This window comes from Myiozetetes cayanensis, unplaced genomic scaffold (assembly GCF_022539395.1).
Source record: "Myiozetetes cayanensis isolate MyiCay16 unplaced genomic scaffold, myiCay2020 scf32, whole genome shotgun sequence".
In the NCBI taxonomy this organism is placed as follows: Eukaryota; Metazoa; Chordata; class Aves; order Passeriformes; family Tyrannidae; genus Myiozetetes; species Myiozetetes cayanensis.
The window spans coordinates 1775350-1799573 of record NW_026087544.1 but is presented as its reverse complement, the minus strand read 5'-3'; the positions used below and the strand labels follow the sequence as shown (position 1 = coordinate 1799573).

Below are 24224 nucleotides of genomic sequence, written 5' to 3'. Positions count from 1 at the left end.
CACCAGACTAAAAAGAAACAGAAATTGAGTCTTTATTGCCCCTGCTTTCAGTGATAACAACTTTAATTAAGGAAAAAGGGTGGGTAAAAAAAAAAATAACCTCTTATCTGGAAGTATCCACAGGGATGTAAAATGTGTAGTAAATAAAGCTGTTTGTGAGGTGGCAGCGGGAAATGTTTAAACCTCACTCTGGAAGCCTGAATAAATATATATATTTATATGTATTCATATATTTATATGTATTCATATATTTTATGGAGTTTTTAGGTAGTGACTCTGTTACGAAGCTTGGTAAGCTCTAAACAGTTAGATGTTCACACCAGGCACGTGGTGGGATTTTAGGGTTGTCCTGTGCAGGGCCAGGAGTTGGATTTGATGGTCCTTAGAGGTGCTTTCCCACTCAGAATGTTCCATGATTGTATTTTGTGAAAGGGTGACACAGTGGGACAGAAATCAAAGGTACTGTGTACTGTGGTTTGTTTATTTGGTTTTTTTTTTTAATTATTTATGTTTCTTTAGTCTCCCCAGAGCAAAACTAAATGTAATGTGTATTAATATGAAGGTTGGACGTGATGATCTTGGAGTTCTTTTCCAACCTTAATGATTCTATGAATGGCAAGAAGTAATATTAAAGGTAAATATTGAGAGCTAAAAAGTAATATTAAAGGCAAACAGGGATTATGGGGGGGATCTCCTGGATCCACGGGGGCTGTTCCCACTGTGATCTGTGGGGGGCAGTGCCCATCTTCCTTCCTCCCAGATTTTGTGGGCTGATAAACAGAGGTCCCTGGAGCAGAGCTTCGCCTCTGGGATGTGGGATCACCTTCCAGCCTCTCCCGGGGCTTCCTTGGGACGCTGAGAAATCCGATGGGAAAACGGCCAGTGTTTGTGGAGGCCCTAACGGAGGGAGTGCTGATGGCAAAGGGGCTCTGCTTACCTAAAACCTCATTTTCTGAAGCAGTTTCAGCTGAGTGTTTGCTGGTGCTGCTTGTCTGAACCCGTGCCTGGTGTCCCGTGAAGAAACAAACCCAAAGAACATCTGGGTATCACCGAGGTAATTCCATTTTATCCCGTCCCACTTGCTCTACTTTCCAGCAGAGAGTAAGGAAAGAGTATTATTCCAGAAGAAAAAAAAAAATCCCCAAAAAAGACATGAAAGAGCATTTTAATTTCCCCCCCCCTGCCCCCTAACGGAGGTGGCAAATGTTCCAATCAAAAGCAGGTCACCAGAGAGCAAGGCATGAAGGAGCAGCTGTTGCATCCAGTCATGCACGATATTCCCGTGCCAGGAGTGATTCATTTGGGCTGGGTAATATATATGGAAATGTGCTGCTGGAAATAACCTATTGTGCTCACCCGGGCCCTGACAGGAGCTGGGCTGGGCATTGGGGGTTCTGGAAGTGCCTTTTCCTGGCTTGGATGTGTCAAATTAAACACCAGCACCAAAAAAAAAACCACCTTGGAGTTAAGGAGCATTACTGGGCTGCATTAATCTCTGGGTATGTTTGCCTTTTTTAGGCTGACGTGGCTGAATGCAGCACCTTCAGCTCTGAGAAGCATCCCCTAAATGAAGGCTCTGGCAGGGAGCTGGATGGAGAGAAGAGGATGAAATCCTGCAGCAGGAGCAGTCTGGATGAACAGATAAAGGAGGAAGAAGAAGAAAGGGAATGAAGTAGGTGGACCATTGCAGAGCTCTTGCAGTATATTCTGAAAAACATCTGAGCTGAAAGGGGTTTTGACTTTTTTTTTTTTTTTTTTTTTAACTCAAGCAGAACATTCCGTGTTTTAATCTTCCCAAAAGCCTTTTGGGGAGTTCCTCAGCACGGAAAGCCGGTTTGCCCCCACCTCTTCTTTATTGTCACGTCCTTTTGAAGTTCTCTTCAAAGGTGAAGCCCAGCTTCCCATTTACTCTGCAGCCCGTAATGAACATCCAGCTCTTTGTTTAAGCAATTAGCTTGGTGGGGGTGATTTCTGGGGCTGTTTAAAAAATAAAAAAATTTTAAAAATAAAAATTTCCTGAATCCTGAGCGGTTTGGACATGTTTTGAAAAAACACTGAGCCAACAGCTGTGCAGTGGACTAATCTGACAGTACAGCAGCTGTCATAACAAAAGCAGAGCTGCTTCAAACACAGCTTCTTTGTTGGGTGATTGCAAGTGATTTAAAGGAAAAGGTTATTTACTGCTCCTCCCGTGTGGGGCTGGCTCAGGGGCTGTTCTCTGTGATCCCCCTGCAGATGAATGGGCTCTTAACCACTTCTTTACTCCACTTCAGAGACTCAGGTGGTTTGGGGACCTGAATTTCCTTTGGATGCTTTGCTGCTGGCTTTGCCCCCAGGCCCCCTGTGTTTTCTGGAATCCTCAGGCTGAGGTGCCTGCCCCGGTTCTGGGTTGGTGGCAGATCATTTCAGCACACTCACACCCCACATCTGTAATCACCAAGTGCTCAGGGAACCCATAGGAGGATAATTAAGCAATACCACTTGTAAAGATGGCCTGAACTGGGGCTGTTTTAAAGTATCAAATTATGCAACCTGGTGTAGATATTTCAGGTTAATTCCCTCATATTTTAAGGCCCTTTCCCCCCCACCACTTTTTTCTCATTCAGACAGAAGTGCTGGAGTAACCTTTGAAACAAAAGACTTCAAAGTGACAGCAGCCTGTGCCTCTGGCTATACTGAAGTAAGTAATCTACTAAAGCATGAATATTTTATGTCTCTACAGCTAAATGAAGGAAATTACAAGTTGATATAAACTGATGTTCTTTGTATTAGCTCATGACAAATGCAGCAATTACCCCCAATCAGTTAATTACAGCATCTTTCTGTGGCCTGCCTTCCACTTCCATGAGCTTTCTCTTGTAAGAGGGCTGAGTTAAACTCACAGTTCCTTTGTGCTGCTGCTTGGGAGAAGGGCTTTGTTTATGCTGTTGGAAATGATACCAGTTTTAACACCACAGTGACAGCCACTGGTGTTCCCTCGGTCCCATCTTGCTGCTTTCCCTCTGGTTCATGCCCTTCACACCTGGAGATGCCTGAGGATCCTCTGGAGCTCCCCCTTTGTCTGGCTGACAGGACAGCAGCTCAATAACCCGCTCTGAGAGTGCATTAAAGTGAGATATTAACAATTAGGGGGGTTGGAGGGTCGCTGCTTTAATGGATGAACTTCAGGTGGGTTGTAAATGTGGGTGGCCGAGTTAGAATTCACTGCTGAGCTGCTGAAAGCGGAACAGTCTCCACAGACTCCTCCGAGTGCCTTTCAGCTTTGAGCTCCTTTGTGAGAGCAGCTTTGTGAAAATACACTCCCATTCTTCTGAGTTTTGCAGGGACAGAAGAGGGAACCCTGGGAGACTGTCTCCTGCTGCTGTTAGAAAATCATGAAAGTGGTTTTTTTTTTTCCTTGCAAGGGAACACAGGAATCAAAGGGGACCCTGACCTGTGGTCGTGGTTCAGCTCAAGGCTGACCAGGCAAGTGCTCTGCTGGTGCTGCTTTGCTGTCAGTCCTCCTGCAGCAGATCCCAGACGTGCCATTCCTGGTCATTCCTTGCCAGCTGCATCCCAGACACCTTTCCCTGGGAACAGGAGGTGTCCAGGGTGAGAGCTGAGCAGCGCTGGGTTAGCCGGGAGCAGGTAGTGACATTTAGATTGTTTGGAAGAAATTCCCCTTGGGAGTGTGGGGAGGGACTGGGATGGAATTCCCAGAGAAGCTGTGGCTGCCCCATCCCTGGAAGTGTCCCAGGCCAGGCTGGACAGGGCTTGGAGCAACCTGGGCTGGTGGAAGGTGTCCCTGCCCATGGCAGGGAGTGGCACTGGATGAGCTTTAAGGTCCCTTCCAACCCAAACCATTCCATGATTCCATGATCCCTCTGTGCCAGCTGCAAAAAAAAAAAGTGGGACCTGGGTCAGTCTCAAAGGATTATTCAAACAGAAGCCTGGCTTTGTGCTTCTTGGGTTTATTTTTTTCATTCTGCCCTAGTTGCAAGATTCCTCTTGAACTTAATGGTAGCATTCTATGTCTAAAATATAACTTCATCAAAGGTGATGATGCTTCAAACTGAGCTAGAAGATCTTACTCTAAAGCAGAGACTGAAGTGAGATGGTTTGCTCTGGAATTTGCTTTTTATCCAGGAGGTAAAAACCCCACCTGTATTTCCATTCTTGCCATGAAACTCAGCTGGGTGGGATTTAAGGAGCACATCACTCACACATGTCGAGGGGACATGTGGCATCTCTGGATCTGAAGGACAATCACTTGTCACTCCTCTGTGGTGGCAGCAGAGAAAATACTTGGGCTGGCTGCCGTTTTTTGGTGTTTTTCCTCTTTTTTTATTTCCTGAACTGTCTCACTTCTCTTTGCCCCCGGCCCCTTTTTGCCAGCTCTGCTCAGTTCCCACCTTGGAAGTGTGGATGGAATTACTGATGGACTGACATCCCGTTACCACCCACCTCCTCAAAGGGTTTTGTTTTCAAGCTGCTTTTTTGTGGTTTTTTTTTTCCCTTTTCTTTTCTTTTTAAAGCACAAAATGCTCCAACATTTAACCCCCAAAGGAAAGGAAACCAACTTTCTCTGCCATTTAAATGAAAAGTTTTTTTTCATAGAAAATCTGCATTCTACGCTGATTTCCTTTAACCCACATCCTCTTAAAATCCACTTTTTACACAGCCTGCTCCTGTGTCTTATCTCTGCCTGGCCCATGAATGATTAACCCTCCTGCCTCTGAGACCTGGAGGACAAAATGCTGCTGTTCAAAGTCCCTCCCCTCGCTCAGACGCTCACCCAGCTCTTTCCCAGAGGCACTTTGGACCCTGCTCTGGGATGTGCTGACCTCAGGAGGGCAGATGGGAACACGTGGGAGCTGCAGGTTGTGATCCCGGCAAACTGCTCTATTCGGTGCTCTGGGAACCCCTGGGTGGGGCTCAGCTGCTCCCAGCCCTGCTGTGTCTCTAAACCCTCCTCCTGGGAGCAAACAGCTCTTTTCCAGCCGGGTATAAACATGGAATTATCCTCTATTTTTACCAAAAGCACACAAAGCGAGGCAGCTTCGAGCTCGTTCTGCTGCGTGGGGCTGGTTTGGAACGTTCCTGTGCACAAGAGTGGGTTGATGTGGGTGGTTTTTTTTGGTTTTTTTTGCCCAGCACTGTTCTTTTCCAAGTGCCTGCCTGTCTGGAGGGATGTCTCAGTGTGTTTGTCAAATTGGGCACACACAGCTGGTGGACTTCTCCCCTGTGGTTAAAGATTCTGATGGAGGGATCCCGGAGCTCTTGGCTCCTGTCTGCTCGTGTTAAGGTGACTCCCTGCACTGCAACCAGCTCAGGGCCCTGCAGGAGGGGAGAATTAATTAATTAACTAGTTAATTAACTGTCAGCTCGCCAAATCTCTGGGAGGAATGACAGGGGAGGATGGATGGTGTCTCCAGCACCAGCTCTGCCTGCTGGCACAGAGAGGTGCCTGGGCAGGCCGTGGTTTTCCTCTTTATCTGCAGCCACCTCATCTCTTCTAAAAGAAAAGCCTCTTGCTGGGCTGCTGGGGGTGATTTTTTTGCTGCTTTTTTTCCCTCCCCTCTGTTTTCTCTACCTGCTGGCCTGCTCAGTGCAGCTCACCCCACCTTCCCCAGGCAGGAGGGGCTTTGTGCTCCTTGGCTTGAGCTGGCTCAGCCTGAAGTGAGGTGAGAAAGAGGTAAATAAAAACCTTACTGTGGGGCTTATTTGTGTAATTTGCAGGAATTCCTGCAACTCTCCTGCTGTTCCCATGGAAACAGATGTTGGGTTGCAGGAAAGTGCTGTAGCTTTTCAGGACTGTTATTTCCCCCCAACCCCTTTAACAGTGACACCTCTTTTATAATTTTTAAGCAGCCTGGAAAAAAAAAACAAAACAAAACAAAAAAACCTGTTCTGCTTTTTGAGGCACAAATGTGGAGTGTGAGCTCCATCATTCCCAGACAGACAGTTATTTTCCAGCCTGTTGGCTCTGACTCATCCACCAGGCAGGTTGGAACACCTGGGGTTTTGTGGCCAAGCTGCTTTTGTCACATTTAAACTCACTTTCTTCCCCTGTCTTTGCCTCGTTTCTCTTGTCTCTCTCAGGTGCTGGCTGGTGCAGATTGTTCATCCCTGAAGGTGAGGCTCCATCCACCCACCCATCCAGGAAATTATGGTGGCCAGTGAAAAGTCATTTTTGGAGTTTCTTTGTTGTTTTGTTTTTAAATGGGGTGAATCAAATGTTGTAAAGGTGAAAAAGAGGGTTTGTTTTAATGAGTTATTAGGAGCAGGTGTGGAGGGCTGTGAGGATGAGGAGGATCAAGGCAGAGCTCTACCAGGGCTGTGTCCCACCATCCCTGCTCCCTGTTTGATCATAATCCATCGGGTTTTTCCTTCCATCCAGAGGCCCCTGGTGGATCTGAAAACCCCACTCAGCGAGTGCTGTGCACACAGGATGAGGAGCCCAACCAAGCAGGTGAGACAGGAAGACAAAAAGCAGGCAGGAAAATTAAAAGAAGAATGTAAAAACCCAAACCCAACACCCCCCCCCCCAAAAAAAACCACAAACCCACAAAAATTAAATCTCAACCAACCAAAAACCCACCTGGGGCCAAACCCGGGATCCTGAGCCAAGGTGCTGTTTTTTGGCCCCCAGCCCAGAGAGCAGGAGCTCCAAAACGCTTCCCAGCACTGACCTGCTGCTGTGTTTCGGGAGGGGGTTTGTAAACCACAGTTTATCCCCGGCTCTACAGTGGAACCTGCTGTGCAATTGGGATTCCAGGGACAATCTGCAATCTGTCACAGCCCCTGGGCCACCACCAGCCCCAGAGGTCACCCCGTGCCAGGGCAGCTTTGAGCTGGTGCCCAGCACAGGAGCCCCGTGGTGGAACGTGGGGCTGGGGAGGAGCTGCCAGCCCTGGGGCTTGGACATCAGCTCATCCCAGAATATTTAGGCTGGAAAAGACCCCCAAGGCTGTCGAGCCCACCCTGTGGCCGATCCCCACCGTGACACCCAGCCTGGAGCTCTGAGTGCCACGGCCAGTCCTGCCTTGGACACCTCACAGCCCTTCCCATGAAGAAATTCCTCCTGGAAATCACACCTGCCTGCATCCTGCAGCCCCCTTCCCTTTCCCTACCCCAGAACACTGGGCTTTCTGCACCCAGTGGTTTGAGAAGACCTTTTATGATGTATTTTATCAAACTTGTGGATTGTAGCAGGAGCTCAGAGCTTGCAGGAAGCTTTGGTTCAGAGCTCCTGGACCCCTCTGTAACCACTCTGCTAAATAATAATAACAACTAACAGATATTAAGTGTCCAAGGATGCCAGGCTGCCAATACCCCCCCTGTTAAAATCCAGTTTGATGGCATCTTCTAAAAAATTCCTTCAGAAGAGAACTCTCAGTGTAATGAAGATCTTCGTGTTCGATTGGCCCCTCGCTGGAGGGGTTTATTTAAACACAAATTGAATCCTCCCACTGGAAAGCTAAACAGGAGATTAAAATAGCTGCCAGGGGATGGGAATTTGCTTTATGAAGAGTCATTTGACTCAACTTCTTGTTGATTTCCCTGTTTTTCTTATTTTATGGCTGGAGATGCTTTGGAGGAGTTGCCTCTCCCAACCAGCAGGAGCTGCTGGCAGGAATGAACTTTGTCTGGGTCACTGGGAGGCTCAACTTTAATCCCCCTCCAGTCACCCCTGGCACTGTCACTGCTCCAGGGAAGTGGCCACTGGAGAATGGAGTCCCTCTGATGTGGAGACAAGGCTTTCCCAGCTCTGGAAGTTGCAGGTTCGAGGGGTGATGGTGCTCAGAACTCTGTGCCAGTGGGCAAAGCTGCACAGGCAGAATTCCCTGGCGGTGCCAAGGACGATCAGAGCTCCAGAAAACCCCTGCAAGGGAGTTCCTGAAGGATTAAAAACATCTAAACATCTGCAGGGCTGAACTACCACTGGATCTGTGGGGAGGAGCTGGGAAGTTTGAGGGAAGGTGCACTGAAAGGATCTTTTTTCTTTTCTTTTTTTTTTTCTCTTTCAGCTTTTGCTTAGAAATGACTTTCCTGCAAATTTATTCTGCGACACTTGCAGGAGAAGAACGTGCTTTTAACAGGTTTGTGGAGAAGCAGGTCAGGGAAGTGAGAGCCTGGCATGACTGACAGGCCCAAGGGTCCTACATCCCACCAGTGCCTCTGCACCCTCCCAGCTCCTCATGGGATGGCTGGAGCTGCAGGGAGCAGAGATTTGGGGCCCTTGTTTCCCCCCACATTGGGGTGGCACATCCATGGGATGGGCTCTTCCCTCCCTGAGCCCTGGGCACCATCCCCTGGCAGCCAGGCTGGGCAGAGCCCCCTCCCAGGGGCAGCTCCAGCTTTCCAGCTCCTGCTCTCCCTTTCCCAGGAGTTTTGTTTGCGCTGCCAGGAGGGCGGGGGGAAGGGGGGGGAAGAGCCGCCGTTCCAGAACATCCTGTGCCATAAAAGCCATAAAAGGCTTAAGTATGGACTGGTGATGCTGGCAGCCCGCACGCACACGCGGCCGCTGCTCCGGGGAGGAGAGCAGATGGGGAAACACCCTCCTCCGTCACCGTCCTACATCTTCCAGAGGGGGAAGATCAGCGCCGCTGGATTTATGGTGATTTTCCTTTTTTCCCCCTCCCACGCAGCGTTCCCAGCCCCGGCTGCTCCCGGCGCCGCTCGCGTCCCTGGAGGCGACTGGAAGGGGATGCTCGGAGGGCACCGGGGCTTTTTGGGGTGAAGTTGCGGCGGGTTCCTGGCCATGCTCCGCCTGGACTCGGTTTCCCCGGAGCTGTGAGTACATCTGCTCTTCCCCGGCAGGAGGGAGGGAGGGAGGTCAGTGGGTTATTTGGGAGGGGATGCCTTGGAAGGGAGCAGCTTCCTCCCGGTGTCAGGCTTTTAAAGAGCAACCAGAATCAAAGCTTTGAGTTTGTGTTCCCCCCCCCCCCCAAAAAAAAGTGGGTTAAAAAGGATGGGTTTCCCCTTACTTTTTGTGCAGAAGGGTGGGGTTTACCCTTACTTCTTATTTATTTCTTTTTTATTTTCTTCTTCCCCTCAGCAGCCCCCAAATCCCGTATTTTCAGCCTTTCTCCTCCCAGCAGCACCTAAATCCCATATTTTCAGCCTTTCTCCCAGCCCAGGCCCTGGCAGGGATGGGGGTGTGCCGTGACCTCCCCCCAGCTGTGATCTGGCCCAGGCTCTTCCCATTCCCTCCGCAGGGATGCAGCCGAAATAACGGAGTGACAGGAGCTTTGGAAACACAACCAGAGAGGCTGCAGGGCTTGAAAAAGCCCTTCTGTGGCTGTGGCTCGTGCAAAAGAGAAGCTGTTTGTGCCGAGGCAGCCTTGGGGGGTGAGGGGAGGGATGCAGGATGCTGCTGGGACTCAGGGGGGGAAGGGGATCCCTTCGGTCCTGCAGGTGGGTCTTGATAAAATTATAGCTCTTGAGCTGCACTGAGATGTGAGCAAATCTTACCTTGTTCTGCTGATTCTTCAGCCCACACAAGGGGTTAAAAAAACCACACAAGGCTGGTCTGGGCTCTTTCTCTGTGCTATAAAAATGAAACAGCTTCTCTGCCCGTCCCGTGGCTTGAAAATGCTCCTGAAATGCTGGTGCTGTGGAATATTCCCTTCCACAGCCTCCCTGCCCTGCTCCTGTCAGCAGCTGCAGGAAATTGCCCTTGGCACGAGGAGGGTGGAAATGATCTCAGGGGACTGGGATGGGGGGAAGGGGTGAAGCTGAGGGGAGGGGGGGAGGTCAGATCGGTCACAGCCTCCAAACTGCATCTGCAGAGGATGCTCGGGACCAGGAGGAGCAAAACGAGCTGCTTGTGAGTGCTGCTGCTTTTTATTTGCTTGGTACAATTAATTATTTTCCAATCCTAATGCTTTTCCTCTTTGCTTTTGCCTCTGTTTTTTTTTATTTATTTTTTTTTCCTACCAGCTGGGTGATTTGCAGAGGGAGGCAGAGAACTAGTGGATTTTTGTTGTTGTTGTTGTTGTTTTTTCTGGGTAGCTGTTACTATGGCAAGGAAACTTGATTCAGAGAGAGGTCAGAAATACCAGGCTGAAAATTTCATGCATGTTCTGTTTCAAGCCTCAGCTGCCAGGGTTTGAGCAAGGGAGAAGGAAAAAGCACCCGAGTCCCTGGTTTTCAGAGGCTTTCCAGCCTTTTCTGCCCAAAGGTAAGGATTTATTTGCCAGCCCAGGCTTGGTGTCCTGTGACATCCTGGGGCTGTGTAACAGTCAGAGCTCGTGGAAAGGCTGCCTGTGCCTTGTGGTGCCACCAGAAATGGTGTTGGGCTGGGTCACCCAGCCCCTCCCTGCAGGTGACCCCGGGAGAAGTGGCTTTTGGAGGGGTTTTCCAAAGATGCCGGTCCCACTCAGAACCAGGAATGAGTGGTGAGGGTTTGGAGAGATCTGTGGAGGGTGCTGAGCTCTCTGGACTGTTGTACAATGGGAGTTTTGGGGTGCTGGGCCCCTCTGAAAATCTGTTTGTTGGCAGGGAAATGAGCTTTATCCCTGGAGGAGGAGGAGGGATTTCTGATTCCCTTTGGGGTGCTGAGTGGGAGGAACGTGGACTTGGATCTTCCTGGAGAACCTGCCCTGTGAATGTTATGTTTGCTGTGATACCAGGGAACCTCCAGCTGCAGGTGCCTTTGAGGATTTTGGGGAGATGTGGAGTCCCACCTCCACCTGCAGCAGCGCTCTGGGGGGGGAACTGAGCCCCAGGAGAGTGGGAATGGTGGTCCCAGGACAGCAGGAATGGTGGTCCCAGGACAGCAGGAATGGTGGTTCCAGGAGAGCAGGAATGGTGGTTCCAGGAGAGCAGGAATGGTGGTCCCAGGACAGCAGGAATGGTGGTCCCAGGACAGCAGGAATGGTGATCCCAGGACAGCGGGAATGGTGGTGCCAGGACAGCGGGAATGGTGGTGCCAGGAGAGCAGGAATGGTGGTGCCAGGAGAGCAGGAATGGTGGTGCCAGGACAGCAGGAATGGTGATCCCAGGAGAGCAGGAATGGTGGTCCCAAGACAGCAGGAATGGTGATCCCAGGAGAGCAGGAATGGTGGTTCCAGGACAGCGGGAATGGTGGTGCCAGGACAGTAGGAATGGTGGTCCCAGGACAGCCTGCCTGAGGCGTGCTGGGTGTCCTGGTCCCTCCCTGCCCCTCAGAGCAGGTGAGTGCTGGAGGAGCAGAGGACACTTCCCAGGGTCTGGTCCCCTCTCCAAACTGTGCATTGGATCCTGTGCCTGGAACAGCTCCAGGGAAGCACCCAAGTGTTGCTGTAAGTGGAATTGCACTGGGAAGAGAGTGAGGAGCAGGCAGGGCTGAGCTGGGCTGTGCCTGACCCCCCTTTCTGGCAGTGGGTGAAACTCCTGGAGATCTCCCCTCCGTGTTCCCCCTCCTGGCCTTGTACCACGGTCCTTGGGACAGAAATGGGTTGGTTCCCTGCCCTGAACCATCTCCTTTGAGCTGCCTTCCTGGAGCCTGTGCTCTATCATCTCCCCTGCTCTGGATCTGATGGAGCACAGGCAGCCAAGGCAGAGCTGGAACAGAGCTGCTCCCTCCCACCTGGTGCTGAGGAGCAGGAGCTGCGACTGCTGCAGGGCTTTGGGTGCTGTTCCCAGTGTGTTGCCCCTGTTCCTGCCTCTGTGGTGATGCCTGCCCCTGGAGCAGTGGGAATTGTGGCTGGAAGCTGCTGGGTGATGCTGAGTGTCGGGTTGTTTGCAGCCCCTTGTCCCTTGGGAATGACACCAGAGCCCTTTCCTGAAGCAGCAGTTTGATGGGTTCCTCTGTCCCTCTGGTGACTGGCTGTGCCTGTTTTAACTCAGCAAGGAGCACGTGGGCTGTGTTTGGGGTTGGCAGATGTGAGGTTCTGGACCCAGCTCCTGCTGGGAGTCCTGGCTCTGACCCATCCCCAGATCCGCTGGTGGAAATCTGGGATCGTGCAGCTGGAGTCAGTGGAGCTGATGGTTGGAGGGAGGAGATTTGGGCTCCAGCCTCGTGTGCCAGCCCTCTGGACTGAGGGAATTCCACACCTGGAGCAGCAAAGCTTCTGAATCCTGGGGAAAGGTGGGATCAGGAGGAAGGGGAAAGCAGCATCGAGCACCAGCATCTCTGCCCGTGGATCCCTTTGACACCAACCAGTGCTTGTGATAAACCACAAATTATGGCAGGTAATAAATACCACTGACCCAGGGGCTCTCCAGGATGAGCCCAGGGAAACCTGCAGGGTGAGGAATGGCTTTTCCTTGGAGGGACCATTGGGATGTCACAGCACAGGGAGCTCAGTCCTGCACACCAAGAGCCCTGAGCCCTTTTATGTGGGTGCTGGAGGGGCTCCCCTTGCCCAGCCAGGCTCCATATCCACTTGGAAAAGACCCTGGAGGGTTTGTAGGTACTTGCTGAGCTCTTAAAACAGGTATTTTTGTCCTGCAGGGGCAAGGGTTGGGTGCTGGGGTGGGCTCAGCCCCATCCCCGCCACCTCCTCTGGTAGAAAAGCAATTTCCCTTCCTTTTGATTTCAAAATGTCAATGCTTCCAATGAGTTTGGTATAATTAAGTGGCAGTTCCCTGTGCCTGGGAGAGGGAGGTGGCTGCAGTGCACTGAGGGGGGTGGTCAGCATGTTTTGACAGCGCTGACATCGCTTCCCAGGAGATGCAGGTGATGCTGGAGACGCAGAGACAGGGGACGTGGGCACAGCGACCTTGATTTTCTTTAAATAGCATGAAAAAGGAAGAGCAGGTTATTTGTATGCCAAGGCAGCTGAATGCAGGCACAGCTTTGCATTACAGCTGCTGAGGGCTCTGGAGATGCTGCTTGCCCTCCTGGGACCGCACCTGGGCTGAATTTCCAGGTCTTGGCTCTGAATTTCCAGGTCTTGACTCTGCTTGTTCCCACAAAGAACCCACCCAGCACTCCAGAGAAATCCTCAGCCACCTCCAAGTGCTTTGAGCCACGTTCTGTGTGCTGCTGTGTTGAAAAAGAATCTTCAGGCAGTTTTAGACAAGTGTTCTCGAGCTTTGGATAGTCCTTGATGACAGCAGAGGAATTGCCTGGCAGCAGCAGGTTCTGTGCCTGTCAGACATCTGAGTGGTGCTGCTTGTGTCTCATCCCAGCACTTGGGAGTTGAAGGAATTGAGGCACAGGGCAGGAAAAGGACTTCTGGATGTCTGAATGCGAATCTCTCCTGGGAACAGGAGCTGCCTCTGCTCCTTTTGCTTGATTTCCTTTGCCCACACTGGATTTGTCCGTGGAAATGCATGAATATTCACCTGGAAAGCAAATCCATTATTCATGAGAGCTGCTGCAAGTGCCAAGGCACAAATCCCAGAGCTGATCCCTTTGCTGTGGTGATGCTCCTGGAGAGGGGAGAGCTGGGGTCTGGGCTGGGGGAGGGTTGCCCCTTTCTCCTCAGGTTCTGGGAACATGGGAAGCGTGGCCTGATGTTCTGCTGCTGCTTTTTGTTGTTGCTTTGTGTTCCTTTGAGCTGCTGGGATGTGCCCCTGCCGGGTCCTGCTGCTGGAGGGTGACAGCCCAGGGAGGATTTATCACTTTATTAACCACATTCTTTATGCCATAAATAATATTTAGCGGACTGCTGAAATTTATCTGGGAGAATAAGTTAAAACAACCAGCCCTGCTTGCACTGATTGGTTTTCCTGCCGGCTCAGACTTGTAGGGGAAGGGATTTTTTTGGGTCTCAGTCCCGTTGTGAGACCTGTTTCACTGATGCTTTTAATTTTCTTTGTGGAGTCATAGAATCCCAGAGTGATTTGGGTTGGAAGGGACCTTAAAGGGACCTTCTCCCTTTCCATGGAGCCTCCCTGGTCCCTGCTGTGATCCCCAGGAAGGATCAGGATCATCCCCAGAGCTGGGGGGATGGCAGGAGGCTGGAGGTGGCTGTTGCTAAGCTACAGGCTGGGTCTGCTCTGGCTGTCAGGGCAGACCTGGCACTGCTGTGTGAGGGGTGACCCGTTCCTGGGTCAGGGAGTTCTGCTGACCCCCCTTGTTTGCTCCCTGCCACGGATTTTTGCACCCCAACCCCACATCCACCCTGGGCTGAGGGGCTGGTCCTGCTCTGGGTGTCAGCCAAGGAGAAAAGGACACGGGCCCAGGGGTGACCCTCTGCTCCAGGGGCTCCCAAACTGTGTCCTGCAGCAAAGCAGAGCCAGCCAGCCCCCCTCTGCTGCCAGGGAGGCCCTTCTCAGGGGCTTTAGTGGGACCTCAGCCGTGGGGAAATGTCTCAGGAGCCTGTGCATGGGGAGAAGAGGGAATGATGCTGAACCAGGAGCGTCCCTTTGTTGGCACCTTTGTTTTTGGCAGCTCCTGGCCCTGCCCTTCAGTCCCATCTCCAAATGTCTGAGCAGGCAGCACGTGCTGGGAGGTGCTGCTGTGCCTGCAAGGGCACAGAGGATTCTGGCTTCGCTGTAAGGGCAGTTGTTAAATAAACCCAATTACACGGTGAGGGTGGGGATGTTGAGAGCAAAGCCCCCCTCACTCCAGGCTGGGCAGGCGCGCCAGCGTTGCCTTTGTTCCTCTCTGCTTGCCCTCTCTCTGTCCTCCTGCACTAATTAAGCTCATCTGCATCCTGCTTAACGACGTCCAGAGAGGGGAGATGAAATAAAGACCGTGGTTTTCCAGCCAGAGCTTGTGCTTCTCGTCCCGGGGATCCCTCCCAGCTCCCGGCGGGTGGCACAGCCCTGGGCTGGGCTGGAGAGGTGGGAGCTGGGGCGGCTCCTCCCTGGGGTCTGCCCGGGGATGAACATGAGGAGGAATCGATGGGGTCGGAGGAGGAGGACGCAAGGAAAAGTTCCCCAGGAGGCAGGAAAACAGCCGGGGAAGGGAACAGTCGCTCGGGAGCCTCCAGGGTTTGAATGTCACTCGGGGGCGGGGATGCTCGGGAGGCAGGGTAACAAATACAGGAGAACAAACTGACTCCAACCTGCTCGCCTCGTTATTTTTATTTTTTCACCCATCCCCCCAACCCCCCCCCCCAGCCACCTCTTTTGTTTTGTTTTATTTTTAGGATCGGGCTCTGCCTGAGCTTCTGAGGCAGGTCTGGATCTGCAGGATCAGTGGAGATGGAATGAAAGGTACCTGTGGTGCTGCTCTGGAGGAAGGGGTGGCAGAGGGGCTGTGGGGAGGGAGGGATGCTCTGCTCCTGCTCTGCTCCCGGCTGCCAGGGCAGGGTGGTGTTTGCACTCCCTGTGTCTCTGGTTGCTTTTCCAGAAGGGCATTGAGGGGCTGGAGTGAGTTCAGGGAAGGGAAGGGTCTGGAGCACCAGGAGAGCTGAGGGAGCTGGGGGGACTCAGCCTGGAGAAAAGGAAGCTCAGGGAGGACCTTCTGGCTCTGCAATCCCTGACAGGAGGGGGGAGCTGGGGGGGGTCGACCTCTGCTCCCAGGGAACAGGGACAGGAGGAGAGGGAACGGCCTCAGGCTGTGCCAGGGCAGGGTCAGGTTGGACACCAGGAGGAATTTCTCCATGGAAAAGGTGGTCAGGCCTTGGAAGGGGCTGCTCAGGGAGGTTTGGAGTCCCCACCCCTGGAGGTGTCCAAGGAAGGACTGGCCATGGCACTCAGTGCTCTGGGCTGGGTGACAAGGTGGGGATGGGGCACAGGGTGGGCTCCATGACCTTGAAGGTCTTTTCCAGCCCCAGTGATCCCGTTGTCTCCGTGGTTCCCCTCTCTGTTCCGCAGCATAACCCTCACCATGGAGCTGGCCAACACCAAGGACTTCCAGTGGAAATCCCTGGCCCCGCTCCCGAGCCGCAGGGTCTACTCCACGCTGGTGGAGGCCGGGGGCCAGGTCTTCGCCATCGGGGGCTGCGACGACAGCGGTGTCCCCGTGGACTCCTTCGAGGTCTATTCCCCCGAGGCCGACCAGTGGACGCCCCTGCCCCCCATGCCCACGGCCCGGGCAGGGGTGGCCGTGGCCACCCTGGGCAAGAGGATCATGGTGGTGGGAGGGGTGGGGGCCAACCAGCTGCCCCTGAAGGTGGTGGAGATGTACAACGTCGACGAGGGCAGGTGGAAGAAGAGGAGCTCGCTGAGGGAGGCGGCCATGGGCATCTCGGTGACGGCCAAAGGCAAGGGGGGGAACCTGCCAGGGGGCTGGGGGGGTGGGGAGGGGTGGCACCAATTCACGGGGTGGCGGTCAAAGGTTGGGCTCGATGATCTTTTGGACTTTTCCAACCTATTTGATTTGATTTGGGCTTTTCCAACCTATTTGATTCCCTAATTGGTGCATCAGGCACTCTTCAAAGCTTCCTGGGCAATGGCACACAGGGTCACCTTGTTGTTCTCCTCCAAAACCTCTTCTGCGCTTCTAGAAGTTGAACCTCGTGTTTGTCACGTCCCACCTGCCAAAGGTGTTCTGTAGGAGGCTGAAAGCAGATAAACCAGGGGGGCTGCTCTGTGTGGTCAGCCCTGGAGCCACAAGGGCCAGGACTGTGTGAGTCCCTGGGGGGGGCGATTTTGGACAGGTCCAAGCTCCAGGATAACAAATCAAACTCCCTCAGGGTTTTGAGCCAGTTCTGGCCCTTGAGTGCTGCAGATGCTGGAAGAATAGGAAAGGTATTGCTGGCTGAAGGTCTCAGAGCCACAGAGCTTCAGTTTGAGGAGACATCTCTGATCCAAGCCCAGAAGCAGCCAAGGGAGAGTTATCTTCATGCACAGGACTCAAATCATTGTATGAGGAGGGGAAGCAGCTGGTTTTGTGAAGCTCCTCTGCAAGCCCTGGTTTAAATGCCCCGAGCTCTTTATCAGCCCAACTCATTTCTCAGTTTCCAAGGGAATCCGTGGAGCACTGACTTCCTCTGGTGTGCTCTGCCCTGCTTTGAAGAGCCTGGGGTGGGAGCTGTGCTCCCGAGGTCAGGCAGCTCCCGCCGTGCCCGGGATTAGGGATCTAATCTCCAGGCAGCTTCTTTGAAAGCTGCTCAGTTTGTTTGCTTAAGTGGCTTAAAAAAGCTACCGTCAAGGAATGCTTAAAAATAATGTTTACCATCCTGGAGATGATTTTCCAGTCTGAGAATAAGCTCTCCTGACTGATAAGGCAGGGTCAGTGTGGGGTGAGAGGCCAGGTGTGTTTTTGCAGGGCGGGGATTTCTGGTGCTTTGCTGTCATAATATTGGGATTTTTTTATTATTATTATTATTTTTTTTTTGCTTCTTGCCTTGTGCAGACTACAGGGTGTATGCAGCTGGTGGGATGGGAGCTGACCTGCGGCCACACAACTTCCTGCAGCACTATGACATGCTCAAGGACATCTGGGTGTCCCTGGCAGCCATGCCCACGCCCCGCTACGCTGCCACCTCCTTCCTCAGGGGCACCAAGATCTACGTGCTGGGTAAGGACCAGCCCTGCCTCCTCCTCCTCCTCCTTTGATCTGAGCAGCGAGGACCTCCCTGGAAGAGGCTTTTGGGGATGTTCTCCTCAGTCCTGCCCTGATTTCTCACTCACTCAGAAGCACCGGGGGGTTTTGAGGTGGGTTTGGGTTCACGGCTCCACGGGGAGCACCCACGAGAGCCCCTCCAGCACCCTGAGAGCTGCTGGTGCTGGGTGGGTGGGCTCCCCTGTCCCCCTCCCCACACTGCTGGAAGATGAGGGGACACTGGTCTTTGCCTGCTTGTTTTGCAGCCCCGTGACTGTGCTAAAAGCCCTTGCACTCAACTACATGCATAAAATACTTCAATAAATAAACACTTCTATGCATTTTATAGCAGCAGCAGCAGCTTCACAAAGGGACTGCCTTTGGCAGAGGAAAGACCTGTGTAGTTGGGCTGGAATAAGCCCTTTGCAGGGGATGATTTTCATGAGTTCTGCCTCGCAGGAATGGAAACCAAGGCAGAGGAACGCTGCTGTCAGCTCGCAGCCAAACGGCACGTCAGGATCAAAACACACAAGTCCTGATTTCTCAAACGGCCAGACAGCCCTGGTTTGCTTGAGGGGTGACCAGAAAAGAGCCTTTGATCTATTTTGCACTTTGCTGGCTGCTGGGGAACAGTTTGTGAGCCCAGGAGCCAGCACAGGCTCTGCCTTCAAAGGCGTCTGAGCTGAGAATAGCTGCATTCAGCTGAGCCTGACGGGTGGGGGGATAATGTGGATCTTTGGCAGTGGGAGCAGCAGCTGCTCCTGCTCTCCTGCTCTCAGGAGCTTGGCAGCAAGGCCAGGGCTCGCTGGATCTGAGCTCATCTGAATTGCAAAGGCTCCCCGAGCCTGATCCCTGCTCTGCTGTGAGTTTGTCTCGATTAAACTGGCGCATACCAAACACCAAACACCTCCCAGCGCCGGCGGCCGGGGGCCGGGGGGGTGATGTGCTGAGAAATGAAGGGTCTCTGTGGGGTGAACCTGCAGCTAAAGGAGAAGGGGGCACAAAGGTGAAGAATACCCTGGCTCAGCAGGTGGCCTGAGACCCCGGGAGGCTCCTGTGGTGCCTGCTCTGACCCCTCCTCTCCCGCTCTCGCAGGTGGAAGGCAGTCCAAGTACGCCGTCAACGCCTTCGAGGTCTTCGACACGGACACCAGGTCGTGGACCAAGTTCCCCAACATCCCCAACAAAAGGGCCTTCTCCAGCTTCGTGCCCACGGAGGACAAGCTGTTCAGCCTCGGGGGGCTGCGGCAGGGGCGGCTCTACAGGCAGCCCAAGTTCATGAGGACCGTGGACGTGTTTGACGTGGAGCAAGGTGGGGCTGTGTGGGGGCACTCGGGGCTGGGCTCGGGGCTCTGCTGTCCTTGCAGGGCACAGAGCTCTCATCTGCTCAGGCCTGGGGCTGCTGGTGCTTGAGCCCAGCCTAGAGGAAGACTTGCAGTCAGGATTAACAGTCAAAAGGGGAAGACCACGGTCCAGAGGTGGCTGGATTGAACAGCTGCCTCCTGAGCTGGTGAGGAGGGACCTGACCCCTTTCACGGGGTTTTATTACCCCAGGGTGCAGCAGCAAAACTGCACCCCCTGAGGCAAGAAGGTCAGAGAGGTTTTCCAGCAGTGGGTGCTCCCATAACACCCAGTGTGTGTCCTGTCCCTCCCAGGTGGCTGGATGAAGATGGAGCGCTCCTGCTACCTGAAGAAGAGGCGAGCAGACTTCGTGGCTGGGTACCTGAGAGGCAGAGTTGTCGTGGCTGGGGGACTGGGTGAGGCACTGGGGGTGCTGGGAACACTTTTAAGGCCGAGTGTGGGTCATGTGTTGCTGTTACAAAGAGGAGAGGCCCTGGCTGGCTGGAGGGAGCAGGGGAAACCAAGCCCAGAAGGGAATGGGGTGCAGAGCACCCAAGGGATGCTCCGTGGTTATTCCCAGGTAACCCAGTGCCTCGCTTTGTGCTTCCAGGAAACCAGCCAACTGTCCTGGAGTCTGCAGAGGCTTTCCACCCTGAGAAGAACAAGTGGGAGAGCCTCCCCCCCATGCCCACCCCTCGCTGTGCCTGCTCCAGCATCGTGGTGCGGGACTGCCTGCTGGCCGTGGGGGGGGTGAGCCAGGGCCTGAGCACGGCCGTGGAGGCCCTGTGCCTCTCGGATTCCTAGCTGGATCCCGAGCTGGATCCTGCCCAGAGCAGGACCTGCCCCTCAGTGGCCCCAGCAGTGGCACTGGTGGTGGTGCTGGCAGCTCCTGGGTCAGGTGAGTGCCACCCAAGCTGTCCTGGGAGCTTTGGAAGCTCAGCTCTGGAGCCACCACACAGAGCTGCTGGTCCTCTGCTGGGCACTGCTGTTGGAGCCCTGTGGAGGGACCCCTGCTTTGGCCAGGGGTCCCCTCCAGTCACCTCCAGAGCTCTGTGGGGGATTCAGCTGAAGGAACTTGCTGCCGTGTCTCCTGCCCGCAGGGAGGACTCAGGACATCTGGGAATTGTGTCCCTGCAGCCATCCTGACCCGCTTCCAAAAGGTTTGGAGGTGTTGGGACCGTCCAGACAGGTCAGTGGTGACTCGGGGAGGACTGTTGTGGCATTACCCTCTTTGAGCATCCCTGTGCTTCCCTGCACAGATCCCTTTGGCTGCAGCAAGGGAAACTCTGAGCCTGCAGCCAGATCGAGGGGATCGTTCCTTTGCCTTCATAGCAAGGCTTTTCCTGCAAACCTGTAGCATTTTCCTGGCACTGGGGCAGAGGGGCTGCCAGTGCTGCCTGAGGGATGAATGCCCAAGGGGCCATTCTGGCCCTTACTTTTGGCCCAGGACTGGCACAGATCCTGCCTTTGCTGGGCTTCATGCAGAGATGGCCTCAAGTCACAGCGTTCCAACCTGGTTTTAGCTACTTTAATGGTTTGGGATCTTCTCCTCAGCCCTGGGAGTTTTGGGGTTACAATTCCAGCTTGTAGCAGCTGCACCATTGAAACTGCCTTTGGAAAAGCCCCTGGAGGAGCCCGTGCTGTGCTCTGGGGCTGTGTCAGGGCTGTGACTGCGTGAAAATGTGAGCCCTAGACTGAAAAGGAGGAGAGGTGGGAGCCTGGGATCGTGGAATCACAGGATGCTCGGGGTTGAAAGGGACCTCAGAGGCCACGTCCTGCCGTGGGCATGGACACCTCCCACTAGCCCAGGTCGCTCCAGCCTGGGCTGGGCAGCTCTGTCCCCTTGCAAGGCGTCGCATCCCTCCCTGATCGCGGTCCCGGGGCGGGGCGGTCCCTGTGTCGCGGTGGCGTCACGCGGAGGGTGCGGGGGCTCTGCGGGGCCGCTCCCGCGGAGCAGCGAGGACACCGTGCGGTGGCCGCGGACACGGCGGGGCCGGGCATCGCTCCCGCCGCTTCCCGGGAGCGGGACAGGGTCCCGCCGGTCCTTCTCCAGGCTGGATCCCCCGCATCCCGAGTGCCGCGCAGCTGGTAGGGCAGGGAACAGGCACCGGCTCTGCTGCTCCCACCCTGCCCCTGAGCCGCACCCCGCCTGCCTGGCTGTGACAGCGCCTGTCAGAGGCTCACGGGCTGTTTGGGGTGGGAAAGGACCTTAAAGACCACCCAGTTCCACCCCCCTGCCGCGGGCAGGGTCACCTTCCACTGGGCCAGGTTGCTGTCCCTGTCCCCTGCCACGCTCCCACCTGTGATCCTGGTGTGTTCTTCGTTTAGGCACCGTGGTTTGGAGGGTGGATAAATGCAAACAGCTGATGGCAGGATGGAGGGTCAGACCACATCCCTGGGCGACTCAAGGGCTGCTGGGTCTGGCAGAGCTGAGGGAAGGTGCTCAGAGCACCCCTCTGCGTGTGCAGCCCTGGGGGTGCTGCCTCCCGACCCCAGAATGCTCACAAATCATCCCTTTGAACCACAAAAATCCGAGGAGGATGGAGGAGGCTCAGGGAGGGGACGAGGAGTCTTCTCCCGACCAAACCCGCGTCTCCCTGCACAGCAAATCTCTGCTTCAGCCGCCTCTGCACAGGGCCTGGCTGTTAATGAGGAGTTTTCCTTTGTCCTCAAGGAACCTTTCCCACACACAGCACGGCCTGGTGCTGCTCTGCTCTTGGTTTCTCGTTAGCCCCGAGCCCTGCTCAGCTCAGCAAGGCCGGGGCTCTGGGCTCGGCGCTGCTGTGCTTTGTTCAGCCGGAGCGAGGGGAGGAGGGATGTGCTGCCTTTGTCTGGCTGCAGCACAGCTGGAGGCTGAGCCTTTGCTTTCTCTCCCCAGACGGGCTGGAGAGAGTGACAGACAAAGCAGTGCCGTGGGAATAGAGCTGCTGTAAGACCTGATGAAGAGATGGCAGGGACCGGGAACGGGGCTGGGGGTGACAGTCGCGAATCAAAGCTGGGGATGTGCTGAGCATTCAGAGAGGGGGAAAAGAGGAGCTCTGAGCCCCCACGCAGGGAGAAGCAGATCCAGGTCAGCTGCCTGTGTAGTGAATCCCAAGCTCCCATCACCAAGCAGGATGCTGGTACATCCCTGGAACTGCTGAGTCCCTGGTAGCAGTGGGGAGGGAGGGCTTTCCCCCATGTTGGAACCAGTGTAGCGTGCAGAGGAGGGAGGGTGGCATTCCCCAGCTGTGGCACGAGCTGGAGGATTGAGAACCATCTGCACTGATGGCTCTCACAGCTGCACCTTCGTTCCTGCCCTTCTCTGGGCTGCTCCTGCCGCCGTGGGAAGCAGGAGCCTGCAGGAGATTTGTCCCAACCTGCTGCTCTTTGTCACACAAGGGCCGTGCCCGCCCTCTGGGTGAGGGGGGTGTGACCCTGGCCAGGGCTGGGGAGCAGGGAGGGGGATCAGGTGCTCCTGGCTGAGGGTGCAGGGGGTGGTTTGCGTTGTTTAAGCAGGTTTAAGGGGTTGGTTTGGGCTGAGCGGTGCTGGACGGGCTCCCAGAGCTCCGAACAGCAGATGGCATCCATGGGCTGGAGCTCAGGCTGGAGCAACACCTCCAACAGCCAGGCAGAGATGGACCACACTGCTGGGTGGCTCCAAAATCCCATTTTGGCCTTAGCTCTTGGTTACCAGCACAAGGATCCAGCAAAGAAATGGATGTGGAAAGAAAATGCATCTCCTCCAGCATCTTGTTCCCAGGCATCCCCTCTGATCCAAACACCTTCCAGCAGCTGAATTCTGCTCTGGGATCCAAATGGTCCTTAAAGCTGCTGCCCAGAGTCAGTCAGGGAAATGCCTTTGGGGTTGAATCCTGCTGCTGCAGCCCCCTGAGCTCTGCAGTGAACCCCTAAGGATTAGCCAGCTGCTGCAGAGGTTCTTTCCCTGGGTAAACTTTGCCTGTGGTCTCCTGCAGATGATGCTGAGTGCTTCCATGCTGGGAACTGGTGCACTTTGTGCCTGCAGGGATGAGGTGAAGCCTCAGCTGTGAGGTTGAGCCCAGTGATAGAACCATTGGAACGTGGCCTGTGATGGGAATTGCCAGTGGGGAGAGGGGAGCTTTGATGGCTGTGTGGGGCAGACAACCAGTGTTTGGGGTGAGGGGTGATGGCAGATCCTGCTTTTCCCTGGAATTTTCTGGCTGTTCAGCCTCGGGCAAGCACAGAGGTGCCCTGTGAGAGGGGGGCTGTGAGTCTGTGTGCACAGAGGGGGGAGTCCTGTGCGTTGGTGCAAAAGCAATGTGTGCAGCCCCCGGCCCTGTGCGTGTGTCCCTCGGGACCAGGGTCAAGTGTGGCAGCACAGGGGGGGCTGTCTGTGCATCCCAGACCAACAGCAATGTCTGTGCATCCCAGAGCAGCAGCTCCAGCTGCTCTGTGCTCCCAGGGCCCCAAGAGAATTCCCACCCAGCGAGCTCGGGGCTCTCCCAGCGCTGCACCCACGTTATGAGAGCACATACCTGCGAGCCACTGTCACCTCCAGCAGCTCCTGCTGCCTGAGCACCCCGTGACAAGCAGAGCTGCTCCCAGGGCTCTCCGGGAGGTATTTGCCTGGGTTCACACGTTACCCAGCTCAGTGGGTGGCAGACATGCACCTGTTGCACCGTCGGGGCTTGTGGGTTCCTCCCTGTTTTGCTCCCTGGGAGCTGCTGCCCTGGCTGGGGTTGGTCCTGCTCTCACGGGAGGTTTTGTGGCCTCCAGGCTCTTGCTGCCCTGGTTCTTTGGGCAGGTTTTTCCCTCAAAACAAGCTCAAACCGAACTGTGGTGTTTGTTCTTGAGGGACAGGGGGTTTGCTGAACTGCCCAGCTCCTCTCACGGCAGGAGGAGTTGGTTGGGCAACCTTAACCCATTTGGATGCCAATTCAGGACTGCATTTAAGGGGAGTGCTCAGACCTCAGCATGGAGGACCTGCTGATGCCAGAGCAGCTGAACCTTTCCTGTAAGCTGTGGTCGGTGCTGCAAGGGGAATACTTCAGAAATAAAGCAATCACATCTAAAATCGCTGTGTTTCAGCCCAGCTTCCTTTCCACAACACGCAATAAATCTGACCTGCTTTGGAGAATTGCTGTCAGCAACCTTCAGAATGGATTGGCAATTATCTGTGGTATCTTTCCTCTCTCCTTTTTTTTTAATGTATGTATTATCTCAGAGCTGCCCTGGCACGGGATCACGTTTCGGTACAGCGAGTGCTCTGAACGCTGTGCTGTGACATTCTTTGTCACTGAGCTCCGGTGGCTTTGTCACCCCCTTTCTCCTGCCCCTGGGAGGCTGCAGAAAGCTCTGGGCAGCTCCTGCTGCCCCAGTTAGCCCCCCTTAGTTCCACAGGACCCCGTGCCCACCCCCCTGGGTGCCCACCCTGCTCCCTGTGTGCCTTTATCCCTCACCCAGCTGAACTGCCGGGGTTTTCCAGTGACCTGCTGGGGCTCCACAAATCCCTGACTGGCCGTGGCCGTGTCCTCGCCTGAACTCCCGATGCTCCGAGTTTTCTGAGAGGC

At 54.4% G+C, this 24224-nt stretch overlaps 1 protein-coding gene and 1 long non-coding RNA gene across 6 annotated transcripts; one reads left to right on the top strand and one right to left on the bottom strand.

The window, feature by feature from the left end:
- Positions 1–3537: 3537 nt before the first annotated feature.
- LOC126646120 (uncharacterized) lies at positions 3538–9686 on the bottom strand. Its single transcript, XR_007630226.1, has 3 exons — positions 9457–9686; positions 6040–6181; positions 3538–3872 (listed from the first exon to the last, which is right to left on the bottom strand). It is a non-coding gene; the product is annotated as an uncharacterized LOC126646120 (long non-coding RNA).
- Positions 8422–23730, top strand: KLHDC8A (kelch domain containing 8A). Of its 5 annotated transcripts, XR_007630225.1 has the most exons (8): positions 8422–8775; positions 15012–15078; positions 15682–16070; positions 17165–17329; positions 18449–18664; positions 19008–19109; positions 19304–19591; positions 19794–23730. XR_007630225.1 is itself a non-coding variant. In XM_050327210.1 (7 exons), exons 3-7 carry the CDS (start codon positions 15695–15697, stop codon positions 19495–19497), a joined length of 1053 nt encoding a protein of 350 aa, XP_050183167.1. In that variant the 5' UTR covers positions 8422–8599; positions 15012–15078; positions 15682–15694; the 3' UTR covers positions 19498–23730. The 5 variants fall into 5 exon arrangements, 4 of the variants coding, with proteins under 4 accessions (XP_050183167.1, XP_050183165.1, XP_050183168.1 ...); XM_050327210.1 differs by having other exon boundaries at positions 8422–8599; positions 19304–23730; XM_050327208.1 differs by having other exon boundaries at positions 19304–23730.
- Positions 23731–24224: the final 494 nt, after the last annotated feature.

Bases quoted from the DNA above. Each gene is read 5' to 3' on its own strand.
- KLHDC8A (XM_050327210.1), top strand. From the start codon at position 15,695: ATGGAGCTGGCCAACACCAAGGACTTCCAGTGGAAATCCCTGGCCCCG. The intron at 16,071-17,164 runs GCAAGGGGGGGA...TGCCTTGTGCAG, and splicing joins CATCTCGGTGACGGCCAAAG to ACTACAGGGTGTATGCAGCT. The intron at 18,665-19,007 runs GTGGGGCTGTGT...TGTCCCTCCCAG, and splicing joins CGTGTTTGACGTGGAGCAAG to GTGGCTGGATGAAGATGGAG.